At 39.2% G+C, this 15732-nt stretch overlaps 1 protein-coding gene across 5 annotated transcripts in view; it reads left to right on the top strand.

The window, feature by feature from the left end:
• Positions 1 to 262: 262 nt before the first annotated feature.
• Positions 263 to 15732, top strand: part of ttyh1 (tweety family member 1) — a 29265-nt gene continuing 13795 nt past the window's right edge. For 4 of the 5 annotated variants that reach the window (XM_044115910.1, XM_044115915.1, XM_044115914.1 and 1 more), the window contains exons 1-4: positions 263 to 948; positions 9181 to 9338; positions 11062 to 11291; positions 14311 to 14422. In XM_044115910.1, the coding sequence (XP_043971845.1) occupies positions 9204 to 9338; positions 11062 to 11291; positions 14311 to 14422 (477 nt within the window). In that variant the 5' untranslated portion in view covers positions 263 to 948; positions 9181 to 9203. Of the gene's footprint in view, positions 949 to 4754; positions 5291 to 9180; positions 9339 to 11061; positions 11292 to 14310; positions 14423 to 15732 lie in introns of those variants that run through there. The other variant, XM_044115911.1, reaches the window with a different exon arrangement.

The raw sequence follows: 15732 nt of genomic DNA, 5'->3' as shown, positions 1-15732 counted from the left end.
CTGTCCTGCAGCCTCCACTGGAAACTGCCTTCGCCTACAAATCCACTGCACGCTGCTTTGCCCCTTTCTGTTCATTGTTAGTTGCTCCATCTCTCTCACCCTCCCTCCTCTTTCTCTCAGCATCCCTCCATGGGAACCCGCATTTTTATTCTCCTCAGGTTTTCCTGTTCTCTGCGTCCCCCTCCCCCTCTTTCTCATCCCCAAATTCATCTGTGTGTGCCTCTTCGTGATTCTTCCTCTGCTTTTTTTACCCCTCCAGTTTTCATGTGAGCACAGTTTTTCATGTAAGGTGTGAGTGGTGTGCTAAAGCTTCCACAATAATTTTCCAGTCAGTACATTTTTACAGTTTGCCTTGGTAACCTGAGCTGGATTCGCTCTGGTGGTCTGGGCAGAGATTGGTTGGTTGGATGGGCGAGCTTTTAGATGTTCGGTGGGGGTCGGCGGTAGAAGGGAGCGAGTGAGGGGTTAGACCCCACTAATCCGCGTTAACAGATTAATTATCTTGGAGCAACATCGTGTCAGTGCAACGTTTTGAACTCGCTTGGGCGTTCAGCAACGAAGGGCTACAATGCAACGATAAAGAGTCCCTCAGGGGTGTCTCCTCAATCCTAATCCCTCCCTCTCTCTCTCTTTCTCTCGTTCGCTAACCCCTGCTCGCCGAGAGCTCCTCGCCCATCCATCAACACAAGCACCTCTCCACTGTCACCAGACAACCACACAGTTATTGACCATTTAATATTTCAGCAGCTGTTACAGTTGCCACCCTCGTTTTTCATCCCGTCTCACGTTGGCATGTCTCTGAGCCGTTTCTTTGAGGATGATCAATTTTCAAGCACGTCCAGCGTTGACGACAGGCACTATAGCTCTCTGAGTGGGTAAATATTTCACGGACACCGGCAAAGAGAGAGAAGACAGAAGGAGACAGAAATCTCCCAGCAGCCGACTTAGGTAAGAAACTGATCCCTCGCTTGTCGCCATGTCTTAATTGCTGCTGTTGCTGTGGGGATTAATAATCACTGGAATTAAACATTAGACGACGTAAATGCGCATCTCACACAGAAAAGACAATGCAGGTTTTTTGCACTTGTTTTCTAAGTGCTTTTGGTTTTTGCTAATAGATCAGTCTTTGTGGGACCATTATCCTTTTTAGTTGTGGGTGGTTCATAAATCTTATAGAAGCAGACACTAATTGTCAATTACAGAAGATCCAGTTACCCTGATAACACTGGGCATGGTTAGATTGCATCCAGTTTTTTGGGGGGTTTTTTCTACAAATTGAGGCTTGCCGAAAGTCATTTGATTTTGGTCACTTAGGGAGGACACATTTTGTGCCCGCTCCCTTTCAACTTCACATCCTGCTGGACACTTCCTCTACAGCTCCGGTCAGCGGCACTTTGAAGGGTTTCACTTTTCGGATTTAAAGCTTTTGCATGATGTCTCACAAATGAAGCTGTAAGAAAAGCTGCTGGGGATTTAATCGAAACTGATTTCATGAGGCAAAATTAAACATGTATCACTTTGGCTGCAGATGCACGTTATTTTTATCGTCTGTTTCAGATTATCGGTCTTGGGAAAGGAGGTGGGCAAAGAAGGTGCCAATGATTTTTCATGCGCTAAAGATGATCCTAAGTTCAGTTGACAGGCAAAGCTTCAGCCCCGTCCCCATTAGCTGCCTCACAAAATGGCCCTTTTTCTTTACATCATGGAGTCTCAGTATGTGAAGAGTTGTGTGTGAGCTTCAAGCACAAACAAGACAACAGATTGTATTCTTTTTTTTAATTCCTTCAAGCTCCTCTTGAGGTTGGAGCCAGCGGGTTTGTTCCATCTCTCTGCTGGTGTTCCCCATTGTTGTCCCCTTTGACTCGCTTCATTTATTTGTCTTCAGTTATGCAACAGTAACAGGCATTATAAGAAGAAGCTGGCAAGAGATATCATGTGTCCCTGAGGTTTCCTATCTGTGACAGCTGTTGAGCAAACCCCCTGCTCCACAACGCGTTAAATATCCTCCATTTTTTTAGGTTTGGAGGAGAATCTCAACCTGGAGTTTCACACGAAGTGTCATAAATCTTCAACTCTTCAGTCATGTTAATGTGCAAAAGAGGATGAAGGCTAAAGAATTGTTTTATGAACTTCCTGAAGATCTTAATTTAAGGATCTACTTCATGTTCCATCTACTTGTTCTTACATTAAAATGCACGACTTTGCATTTTTTCTCAACAGGTGAAGAAATATTCCTTTCATTTAGGCATTCAGACGTTCATTTTTCTTTGTGAATTTTTGTTATAAAAATAAGCTTTTCGTATAACATAAACACAAAACTCCACCCCAGATGAAAGATTTATATTACATTTTACATTTATTACGTTTAATTACTTCTTCACACCGCATGTGTACTGGCATATTTATTACAAATTCTTGTTTTCAATAAGAACACATAGGATCAAGCAGCACACTTTCACAGTTATCAAACATTAGCAGCTTTATTGAGGTCATAAAACGATAAAAACAAGGCTGAGGTTAAAGGGTAGGATAAATATTTTAGTTGGAACATGTGCAGGTTTCAGACGGTATCTTCTTTAGAATGTTTTTAAAAGTTTATATTGATACAAATATGCTAAATTTTAATATTTACTTAGTGTATGAGATGCAGTTTCACAATTAGATCCACGGAGATTGGGACATGTCGCCATAATCTTCCACTAAAGGAAGGCAAGCAACCAAATGCAAAAAAAAAAAAAAAAAAAAAAAAAAGGAGAAAGAAACGGGTCGGATAATAATTCAGCAGACGTACCACTGACATGAAGACTTGAATGAAATTTAGGAAAAGACTCCAGATCTCATCAAATTCATCATATTTACTGTTTTTATTGGAATGAAACTTTCAGCACTGAGACAAAACAAGAAGTAAAGGGTAAAGGCTCACATTCTGGGCTTCATACAGGGTGTGAAAGACCTTCCAAATATGTCATGAGGCAGAAAATGTCCAAAACAAATGGATTAGAGTTGCTTTTTCACAGCCACACCTGTTACTGCAAGAATCCAAACATTTGTACCATTTGGTTGGGGCTGACTTGAATCTGAACAGGTGAGCTACCTCAAATTACCATCAAGAGTTGTGAGTGCAGTATGTTGGATTTACAAAGAAAAGGAGTTAATTTAAAACATCTAAAACTGAGAGGTTTATGTCTTAATCCCACAGATTAATTTTCATCTCAAAAGGCTGGAGTTGTTCAGCATGTTTGGGCTGCAGAGAGAGTTTTGGGAAGCGTCTGCTTTGTGGACAGCTACTCAAATGATGCTCGTTTGTTCTGTCTATAAATCAATCATTTTAAAGTGGATTACACTGGCTCCATGACAAACATGAAAATGGAATGCAAGGTAAGATAAGTGGATCATTAATACAGGCCTTTAAAAGTCATAAACTGTGAGAACAGAAGTGTTTGTGTGTTTTAGGGAGTGTTTGATCACATCAATAACTGTTCTATAGGTTTATCAATAGAAAAGGACTCTAGCACAACTCCATCACAGTCAGTGGCCACTTTAAAAGGCACATCTTGGTTCTACTGCGTTGATTATTCACAGCTAAGATTCAGCAAGGTGACGGAAACATTCTTCATGATATTTTAGTTCATGTTGACATGGCATCATATTTGACAAATGCAAATCCATGAATCCAATGTGGCCAACTGGATCCAAATCCGTTGAATGTGAAGCAGAGGTGGGCAGTAACTAGTTACATTTACTTGAGTAACTTTTTAGTTGCACCGTACATTTTACTTTGAGTACTATTATTATTCTGGATACTCTACCCATTGTGAGTAACTTCACTGAATGATGATAAAACAAGTAATGCATCAGATATAGACACGCCTAGCTAAAGTTAAAGTGAGACTTCTTGTTTGTTTATTTTTTGGTTATTTATATCTGTTGAGCCTGCTGTGCCATTTGGGTCTGGAAGCACTTCACCCCATTTTGGCATATTGCATTGCGGACTGGTTTCACAGTTTTCTTCTTTTCTTATATATATATATATATATATATATATATATATATATATATATATATATATATATATATATATATATATATATATATATATATATATATATATATATATATATATATATATATATATATATATATATATATATATATATATATTAAAACAAATATATATATATTTTTATATATATATATATATATATATATATATATATATATATATATATATATATGACGTCTGTTTTATATATTAAATCAATTCTGATCAGTTACTCTTTGGGTATTCTAACCAGCTCTGCTGTGTGAAGGCTATTGTCAAGTCCAAAAAAAACAGTTTTAGATGATCTGAGGTTTTTGACAAAGTGTGTTTTCCTGCTTGAGGTGCTCTGTGGTCACAAAGAGATGGACAAAATACTCAGGGAGGCTGTGGCATTTAAGTGATGCTCACTTGGTACTGAGGGGGTCAAAGTGGGTGAAGAAAAGCTGCCACACTGCCGCACTGCCAGCAGCCTGAACCAGTCAAACAAGGCAGGATGGAGCCATACTTTGAGTTCCTCTCATTGTGGTCTTCTGCTGCTGTGCACACAGAGCGGACTATTTCAGCTGTATTTTCATCTAACATCCAAACAATTGCTCCACACTGGATATCGTTTTTAATTTAACACCAATCTCTGCAAACCTTCATCGCATCTAAATGGCTATAAATAAATCATCAAGTTTCTGCTATGTGAATTTGTTTTAACAAGCAACTGAATTGAACAGATATAGCCATTAAGGTGACCAGCGGTAGGCTTTAGGATTTTCCAACTCCATGTCATGGAGTCTAACGGGAACAGTCACAAAACAGTGGCGTCTTCAGCGCCGTCTGGTCGGTGAAGTGTCAACACTTCTGATAAAAGAGGTCCAGTAAACTTTCTTCTGTGGGTGTTCTGGTTGTTGCTTTAATACGCAACACACTGGATTATGATCTCATTTCATTGCTCCGTCTGGGTTTCCTCCCATTAAAGGGAATTTCTCCGGTAACATTTTAACAGGGACATTCGGGGAACAGAAGGAGGAGTTGTGAGCGATGACGTAGTATTTCTGCGCCGTTTTGCTGTAGTTTTAGCAATAGCAGGTTTGTTCAGTCCAAGTTGGCTACTCTTCCACTATTTTACTGTCACTTGTTAATAATAAAGTTTGTTGGACAGAAAAGGCTGCTTCTAAATGTCGAATTAACAGCTGAGTCGTTCGGATCGGCACTTCTGTCTTCGCAGTGTGGGATGTTTGCGCAGTGCAGGGAGTTTCGGTAAGCTTCCTCACATTGCATATGAACAAATGTTAGCTACAGAGAAAAAAATACAATTTTAACAAAGTCCAGAGTCTATAAAAAAAAGGACTAAATGTCCACAAAGAAGCTTATAAATTTTGAGATTTATAATTTATTGAAAAAACTTGAAAATTTCTAGCTATAAAAATCTGAAATTTGCTAAAAAAAAAAAATGCTGAAATTTCAAGATTAATCTAAAATTTTCTAGAAAAAGCTTGGAGTTTTCTGAGCCCCAAAAATAATGAAAATACAATTTTTGAAATTTTCAACTCGTAAAGATTTTCGACTTTACGAGTTCAGAAAATTTCCAATTCTTTTCTAGAAAGTTTCTGAGATTACTCTAAAAATTTCAGAATTTTCTTTGGCAGAAATTTATTCCTTTAGTCCATCTACAATGACCCTAAAACGCCATCTATACAAAACGAAGTGTAGAACTAGCAGCACAATTAGACAAAACCAAACTGTCTTCTGCGATGAAACAAACGGAGATGACTGAATTCTAAGGATTGAAAGAAAATATCATTTTAACATGAATTAATGGGAGATTATTGCACCTCTCCCATGTTTTCCTGCTCAAAGTTTAATAAATGTCTCTCACAAAGCTTTAAGTGAAATAATCTCATTAATTCATCCATCATGTTTACACAGCAGAGTTCTCACGTGTGTTTACACCGCTGAGGTATGGGTGGATGGATGTGATGTGATTTGAGCCAACATGTTCGGCACAGATTTAATAAGAGAAATGGAGTGCTGGCAGTGATTTGATTTGTGACAGTTGGGCTGCTGGACCCATTAAGGTGAACAGGCTTACTGTAATGGGCTTAGAGTGGGCCCTGTCTGGCCTGTGGGCGATCTGTTAACTTGTTCTGGGCCAGTAAACCAACCCAAATATGAATGGTGACACTGTTGTGGGCGTTGTTGATTGTGACAAGTGGCAGAATCAAAACTTTTACCATGCACTGTATTGAGCTCGCAGAGGTCTGGCCTCGTCTGAGCCGCCACTGTGTGAGTAATCAATAGGAACAGAAATAAAGTAGAACATTGTGCATGCTGAAAGTTTTATTTATTGAATGATTCGTTGTTACTTTGAATGCAGATTAGTGATGTGGAGCTGTACAGTCCAGAGCTTTGTAACCCTCTATTTGTACTGTTGTTATAAATGGTTCTCCCTGTTTTCTCATCTTATGAACTCCTAATCTGTGGTGGTGTTTTACCAGTCTCCTTCATGCCCTCCTGTTGCCTCCATCTTTATCATGAAGGTTCCTCTCTGTGTTTTAATTAACCGGGTTTGACCTCCCTATTTGCTCCCATTGACCAGCTTTGGGATGATATGAATGCAGAACATTGTAGGATCATTCTGTGTCGTTTATTCATTTGTCCAGTTATTATCATCTCACCACTAAATTCAGAAACGCCACTGGTTTTATGAACCAGTGAACCAGATTTTTTTCCTTTTGGAAAAAGGAAGGACACCGTAACTACACCGTCTCAAGGATTTCAATGAAAACAGAGGTGAATAAACAATGAACCAGTTATCTCAAAATTAAGGAAATGAGTCTGAATTTGGATAAATTAGAAAACCAGAGATTTAAACTGGAGGTGTAATTTGAATTTTGTGTTTACATTGATGATAGCTGATTCTAATTTCTGTTTTAAAGCTACAAAAATAGTATTACAAATATTATTTTCTAGCTATCCTGAAATATGAGGTCCTAATTTGGTTAGGAGTAGAGGTGACACATTGTGTGTGAGAGAGCAGTCATTGTAAAGCAAGGTTTCACTAATATTTTAAAGAAAATACAGAATGATTTAGCATCTTAAATTGACAATAGACACTTTGGGTGCACCTAGCATTACTAAAACAATCTCTGTGTATCTTATTTACTTACTATAACTGAGATTTCCAAAACCTTACCAGCATGCATGTCAAATCCAGCTTGTTTCTTTACACAATGTGAAAACTCAAATGGATAATGGAGATTTGTTTTATTCTAAAGCATCTCATTGAAGTAGCTCTTTGCAACAACTTCTCCCATTCTGTCAGCCCGATGCCGTGGCGGATAAATATAAAATTGGATATTTTCTGATTCAGACTGTCCAGTTACTGGTCATCAATCTAAAAAAAAAAACCAAACAAAAAAACAATTTGGTTCCTCTCACATCTCTATCCAAAGCAAATCTATCTACTAACTTCTATGAGGATCTTTGAATTTTCTTGGTACCAGAGTCAAAACAAGTCAAGGCAGATGTGGAAAAAGCAATGAAAACTAATCCGGTTGGGGTTTCTAGTGCAAGCTCTGTTCGGATCGTTCTTACCTGATCTGTGTTCGTTCTGCTTGCTTCATGGTCAACGTAAAACATGGCGACATGGATGCACAGGAGGTGAAAACCACAAAATGATATTCTATGACTGGTCCACCTTGGAAGGTAATCATGAAGCTGTAATGACTGCAGGGAGAGGGACCAGGTTTCTGTAAGAGGATGTGGTAGGGATATGACACAAACACAGACAGAAGCAGCTCCAGGAAGCACTGGGTTGATGCATGTTAGTTTTTTTTTCTTGTGTTTAAAGCACTGAATCTGCTTAATTTTGCACAATACAAGCATATTGAGTTTGAAGTTACTCCCCTATTATTTTTGTGATTCCAGTTGCCTGCTCTGAAACATGACCTGGGATCTCACCAGTTCAGCTTGCCGTAAGGGTTTGACTAAGTGATCCATAAAGGAGGAGTTGATGATTTCAATTTTAATTCATAGAGCTGAAAGGCGCAGTAGTGGGCAGAAACTATGAATTATATATTATTATATAATTTCTGTCAGGGTTTTTAATCATCGCTGGATATCAAATTCACATGATTACAACACAAACAGCGATTTTAAACATCTCAACTTAGGAAAAACATTTGACAAAAAGTCTCTAAAATGAAGAAGTAATCTTTCTCAATTAAAAACTTGGGAAATACAGATACAGATGAAATATGCTGCAAAACACACATGTTCTGCTGCTGTAGCACTCAAAGATTTCACTTGATGGATAATTTGCGGGTCTCTGCAGAACAACAACCCATTGAAGTTACCTTTAGAAGAACCTCTAGTGTTGGAGCAACCAAAACATAAACACCAGCTTTTACACCAGTGCGCTTTAAACGAACTCTAGCGCATTTGTCTAAAAAGTCCAATTTGTTTGGGGAGGTGTGAACACACAATTGAACTCACGTCTGCCTACAAACCTCGGTCTCGTTTTGGGTGAAGTGAACTCTGGTGCAGTTTGAATGCAGTGTGAATGCCAAGTGGACCAGAGCAGGAAATGGACTATAGTGCATGGCATTCTGGGTAAATACAACCAAAGAAAATGTGAGTCTAACTCTACAGGGAAAAATGGCTTATAGCCTTTTACCAAAGACAAAAGTCAAATTCTACAACCGCTAAAATCTACTGTAACTACATTTTAGTTTACATTTCACGAAGAAGGAAGTTGCACTCTTGTCTTCTTCATAGGTTTTGGTGTTGTTTTCTTGTGTGGTTCTTGATGCAGCTCCACCACAGGCAAGGAGGTAAAAAAAGGTTTTGATTTGTTTGACACGGTGCGGTCAAACAAATCAAACCACAGTAGCTGAAAATGTAACAAATGTTGCAATTGTGGTCCCGAATTGAACCGATTCTACCAGACTAAAAACCTCCCAAAAACTTTCAGTCCAGTCGATCACCTGTCAGAACGACTTTGAGATGCTAAGACCTCATTGGCTCTGCAGCGTCGCATCCAAGACGCACTTAGGAAAACCTTCACGCCTGCAACTCCCTTTTCCCCTTCTTTTTAGTTCTTACCTCACATCCAGGTCCAGATGACCTCTGTGTCTCCCCTCCTGCAGGAGGGGACCGCTGGCAGTGGAAAATGGCCGCCATGATCACAGTGCCCAGCTATTCTCCTTCAATATGGGTGAGGATGTGTCATGCCCTGCCCCGGCTGGACCTCAGCATGCAGATGAGGGACAACATCTTCGCCCCCGACAGCTGGGAGTACCAGCAGGTAACGGGCTCTCACCACAACCACCTTGTAAACCCACTGTTTCTGTGTATGCAGGTACAGTTTGGTACATGTTAGTGGGATGATGGACTGTTTGTCCAGACAGACTCTTAATTCCTCCATAAACACCTGCAGATCCATCACAACAGCATTTACAGGCATTTAAGCCTCTTGTCCTTGTTTATTAATGGACCCAATTACAGGAGGGAAGATTACATTGAGCTGTGCAGTTACCTCTCAGCTCTTGCCCAACTCTTCTTTGCTGATATATTGCAGTGTGTCTGTGCAAATTGGATCTATGTAGAGCAATTTGAGGTTGCATGTTTCTATAGTTGCTTTTGTTTGGATGATGGAAGTGTTTCTGCAGTAAAAAAGCACAATTTCAATCCTTTTGGTTCAGCTTCCATTGTACAAAAAAAGGAGGTGGGTTGGGGAAGGAAGAGGAGAAATTATTCTGCAGAACAGAAAGACAAAAGAGACCAAAAGTGCTTGGAGACAGAGAAATAGAGAAAGAGAGAGAGGGGGGGGGGATGAGAGTGGTGATGAGTAATACGTGGAGGTTGATGAGCGGAAAACTGGGCAGAGAGGGAAAGGCGAGCAGAGTTAGAGCGGGGAGCCAGAGAGAGTGGCAGCGAATGTATTTAAGTAGGTCACAGATTATTAATAGAGATTCAGTGGTGTGGATAGAAAGAAGGAAAGAGACGGCAGAGTGGGGGGAGAGGAGAACGAGAGTGGGAGAACGTGAGGGAAACGGCTGGGGCGGGGAGAGGAATCTGAGAACAGGAGGTGAGACAGAGGGAGTAAGGTGGAGGAATGATAGACGGGCAGATGGATGAAGGATAATGCCGCGGTAATGTGTCGGAGCAAAATGCCTTTCAGTGATGTTGACTTTGTGACATGGAGCCTGGTCAAAAGCAGAGTCTGATATGGCTTAGTGGCATTGAAATCCACCACAGAACAGAGAGACATCAAGAGGTTTTAGAGCTGAAAGCCTCTGAAAAAAGGATAGAAGACAAAGAATTATCTCAAGTTTGCAACATTTTTAAAATCTATTAAAGTATTTACTTTGTTTGTTTGAAGTATACTCCTGCTGATCAGCTCTAGAGTTCAACATTCTCAAATTAATCATCTTTATTACAATAGACCAGGCTAGAATAACCTCGACTAGAATAGAACAGAACAGCATAGAATAGAATAGCATAGCATAATGTAGCATAGCATAGAATAGAATAGCATAGCATAATGTAGCATAGCATAGAATAGAATAGCATAGAATAGAATAGAATAGAATAGAATAGAATACAATACTATACAATTACTCCATCCAAGGTGTTGAATATTAGTAAGTACAAAAATAACCATAAGAAATATAACATTTATAAAATATATACATAAGTGTGTTAGTCAAATATCTCTAAATATAAAATAAATGAAATAACAAGAATACACATGGAAATACTGTTTGTTAATCTATAAACAAATCTATAAATGAGAGACTTAAAGACACTCAGTTGGGTATTGTTTAATCTGATGGCTACAGACAGAAGTGATTTCCGATTTGTGCTGCGTTTTGTTGCTGTTAGTCTCTGGCTAGTGTAGCCGTCCAGCACGTTATAATAATTATTAATGATTATTTGAATTGAAATTGCTTTTTTTCCCAAACACATCCCAGTTCATCTGCTGTTCTCACCCTCTCCCTCTTCTCTCCTATTTTTTTAACCCACAGACTCTGCTCATTTTGTCCAGTCTATCGGCCATCGCTCTCGTCATCTCCCTCCTGGTGATCCTGTCCTTCCTCATACATTACTGCTGCTGTCACCGCGGGGACCGGAACGAGGGTTCGGAGGAGGAGGACGATGATGAAGACGGCAGCACGGGTCATGGTTACAGCGGGAAGAAGGGGAGGGGCATCTGCTGCGTCACCTGGGTGGCGGTGGCGGCTGTTACACTGTGCTGGTGAGAGCTGAGCTGGGCTTCATCAGCACTACAGAGATTTAGAAAAACTGTCGTGAGAAAAACTCACACATTTATAGTGTTGTTTTTTTTAACAAAACAACACATTTTACATTATTAAGTGAGGGAATACAAATTACAATACACAACCCAGCTGTATTTTTGGAAAATACAAAGAAACAGAAAGGTCCAACTTGGAAATCTTGTTTTTTTTTAAAGAGGACCTTATATGAAAAATTCACTTTTTGCATGTTTTTATACTTCCAATTGGGTTTTAGCTGCTTCCAAATAAATTCCCGGACACTTTAAAAAAACCCACCAAGCTCTTTTTTTTGACAATAAGTTAATGTTTTTTTTTTTTTTTGGTGTTTGGAAAAGGAGCTGTTTCATAAAACTTCTGAAAATTAAGTCACATTTGGCAGGCACTGCCCTGTTACCTATCAACCCAAACAAAGCCCAGTGCTGTTACCTAGCAACCCAAGCAAATGCCCAGCATGTCTGGTCAGCTGGTTTTACCAGTGTATGTGCTGTACAATGGCTGATGGAAAAGAGTTGTTGACTTATTATTCAGAAACCACTTGTTGGTCGTGCAGGAGGTTCTGCTTCTGCTTTTCAAAGCTATACTGTATGATTTCCGTGATGTAAAAATGATTTTGGGCAAAACATTTTATGAACAGGTTTATAGTATAATCTGGAGATCTCTCCTAACCTGCTGAATAACACATAATAATTATAATCAGATAATTTCCCATTTAAGAGAAGGTGTAATCAGTTTTTCACCCTTGGGTTGGTAGGTAACGGCACCCAGGTTGGGTTTTTTTTAATTAAAATGCATATATAATTAAAAAATTGTGGTTTTGCCAGATCTGGTTATGATCATGTGGAATCAACTATTGTTTACACTGAAAAACCCCCAAAATCTTACCAAGTAACTTTGAGTTTCAAGTGCAAATATCTTAGTACACTTGAACTAAGATAACACTATTTTATTAGTGACTTTTCATAAAAATATTGGTGCTTGTTTTCAGTAAACAGTTCCTTAATATTGACAAAAAGGTGCTTGACCAGAGGCAGATTATTTCGCTTATAACATGAGAGAAATGTCTTGTTAAATAATCTTCTTCATCAACATTGAAGAACTGCTTACTTAAGACAAACTTACAAGTTATTTATAAGTTAATTTTGTTTTATTTCAAGTACAGTACAGTATTTGTATAATATCTAGTATAGTACAAATACTGTACTAAGATACAGTATTTGCACTAAACACTAGACCAAAAATACTTGTTAAGATTTTGTGTTTTTTCAGCATAATTACATCACTTGAGCAACAAGGAGCAAAAACACATTAAATTTGTCAGGAGGAAAATACTGGTACTTGTTTAACAGTACATATCTTTCTTAATGCCAATCCCAAAGCTAACAACAACCAATTGAGGATGTGTTGCAACAGAAGAAAAGAGGAACTGAAGTCACAATAATTCAGAGCCAAACCTTCAGTGGTTTAAAATTCCTTTTAATGTTACCACAGTATCTGGCTGTTCTTCAGCAATGCTGCATAACTGCATAAGCAAACATTAGCACTATTAGAAGCAGCCACATTGTCTGGAAAGTGAAGTCAGTGTGGAAGTACCTCAAAGTGCATTAGCACTAAGCCTCATTCAAAGAGTGTCAACTTATTTTTAGTTGATGAGTCACGGCAGACTCATTGTAAGCTGAATTTCCTCTTAAATTCTCTTTGATCAGTGTGACAGAGAAAAACAGCACGCAGAAAAATGAGGAAATCCAAAAAAAAAAAAAAAAGAAAGAAGAAAAGCATGACATTAAGCCGTATTTAGGTGCTTGAGATTAAACTGAGCAGTAAAAGTGCAAACATCACCGGTCGCACATCGTCACTTCCATCATGTGGCTTTCAGTTTTCCACACAGTCATTTTATTATCCTATTTCCCAACCACAGCCTGCTACAGCGTTACGTGTTTGGAGCGTCCCAGCGCAGAAACCGCTGGTCCTTTACCCACCAGTTGTTCCCCCCGCACGTCTCCGCTGATTGTGCTTTCATCGAGTCTGCACATTGTGGTTACCGTACAGTGCTCAGAAATACTGCTTGACATCTGTCCAACATGCACCTCTTGTATAATGGAAGAATGAGTCACTCAAGGGAAACTCTGCTGTACATCTAAAGCTTCAGCCATCTGTGTGGTGCAAGGAAATCAAAGTGCACTTTAATGCTTTTAATGCTCATTACGTTCCACTTCCTGTACTTTTATATGCGTTCAGACTGTTATATTATTGCTACTCCGCTATATTGCAGGGGGGTAATGTGCAGCAAATTTGATTTCAGCTGCCATAATGTTGTTCTCATTTACACACTGCAGGATGATAGAGTGGTTCGTGTCTCCCCCTTATGGACTGCAATGAAATATTAGGGCCTCATCCGCATTGATGCTTGACATGAAAACTCTCTGTGCATGAATAGCAAATATAATGTTGAATATGCCTAATATGAGCCCTCAGCTGCTGGCCTTTGCTTGGATCTAGCTGGCTTGGTTCACATTTGGCAGCTTGAAATAAAAAACACATATTTCTCCATTTCCCCTGCTTGCTTTCTAATCTGGGTCACATACTTTGTGGGGGATTGGGTCATACCATTTCTCCTGGGTTCGAGGGGATTTGATGAACATCTGGCCCGCGCCTTAATCTGAATATTTGAATAACGGAGAAATGTGTAAACACTATGTTTAACATTTTGAATATTTTTTACCCCCTCTCCCCTGGAGCTTGTTAACATCTAGGCGCCTGATTTCGTGTTTTATTGCTGCTGTCATCTGTTTATTCCTTTCCTTTTTGCTTCACTCTTGGTACGCTCATCCAAAGCACTTCGTATCTTCCCCCGTGTCACATTCATTTAAAATGTACACACTGAATTAAACATTGCATTTATCTGCTCTTATATCCTACTTTCTGCCTGTCACCCTCCAACATTGTTCTCATGCTTTTCTTTACCCCCTCCCCTCTTTGCAGTGTTGCCATAGGCATCGGTTTCTATGGCAACAGCGAGGCTCACGATGGGATGTATCAGTTGACCTCGTCTCTTCTCACAGCCAATTACACGCTAGCTTCCATCGATCTGCTGGTGAGTGCTGCTCCCCCGCTCCCCCCCCATCCCAGGAAAATGTCATTCGGAGTGTTTAACTGCGCTGCTTGATGCTGTTTGTTTGTTTGTTTGTTTGTGTGGGAAGGAGGGAGGGGCAGATTCACATGTGGTAAGCTTTACAGAGGAAAAAGAATCAGATGCAAACTTGTCGATTTGTCCTGTGGTCTGGCAGCGGTTTGTGAGTCAGACTGCTAAATGTCACTCCTCCATGAGGTCAGGGTAACGATGCTAATACAGCTGCGTTCAAACCACAGCCCGAAGTGACCTAATTCTGATTTTTCTTCCTTTTTTTTTTTTTTTTTTTTTTTTTTGCTTTAATACAACCTGTAGCTAATCTATATGATCTTTTTATGACAGTCTGAAAACAAGTCATTGATACTCCACAAACCTCACTATTCTGCGTCCTGATACGTGCAAGCGGGAAGAAATAACGACAACCATGGCGGACAAAAATTAGAATAATGTTAATAATAATAATGAGAAAATGACAATAAATGTTATGTTATGTTGTTACTGTGCTGGCTCCTGTCGGACGACAACTTCAAAACCGCAAGCTTACGCTCCACCGTTAGCATCCACGTTTACTTCCGCAAACACTGAGCACGCTTTCAGTGTGTGACGTTACTGCGTCCTCTACTGCGCATTCGGGACACTTTCAGGTCGTTTGCAGTTCACATTGGAGATTACCTACAGGTCGCATATATTTGGAAGCGTGAACGACCAGGTCAAAAAAAAAAAAAAAAAAAAAAATCATTTTTAACAAATAATCAGAATTGAGTCAATTCGGGTTGCAGTGTGAACTAGCCTAAGTGTCAGCAGAGGTGAATGTCTAGAAGTTACAGCAACACAAATTGGATTTGGGATTTTCATTTGTACAGATATATTTATGTGTGGCATTAAAGTTAAAAAGCTGCATCATCCTAAGCAATCTAAATATAGTTTGAGTAACAGCAAGGTGACCTTTTCATCATATGATTAATTATTGAATGTGCAACCTTTGCAGTGAATCTTTCCTCTATTTGTGATTTCTACCTTGAGCAATTTGCTCCATAAAAAAAATACAATATGAATTAACTAAATGAAGTTCCTTTCACAAAGCAAATGTGTTTTTGTTTTGGAAGAAAATACTTTCCCAGTTTAATGTACCTATATTTACAGTCAAAATAGTTTAAAACAACCAAAAATGTGGCTCACCAGACTAAATGAGGACCCAGATTCATGTTGTCTTCACGGACAGGGAGTGGGATTGTGAAAAAGGTTAATAAAGTTATCAAAACTCAATGTTTTTA

This window comes from Gambusia affinis, linkage group LG05, assembly GCF_019740435.1.
Source record: "Gambusia affinis linkage group LG05, SWU_Gaff_1.0, whole genome shotgun sequence".
Taxonomy (NCBI): domain Eukaryota; kingdom Metazoa; phylum Chordata; class Actinopteri; order Cyprinodontiformes; family Poeciliidae; genus Gambusia; species Gambusia affinis.
The sequence above is the reverse complement of the archived record's forward strand: the minus strand, read 5'-3'. Positions and strand labels throughout refer to the sequence as shown.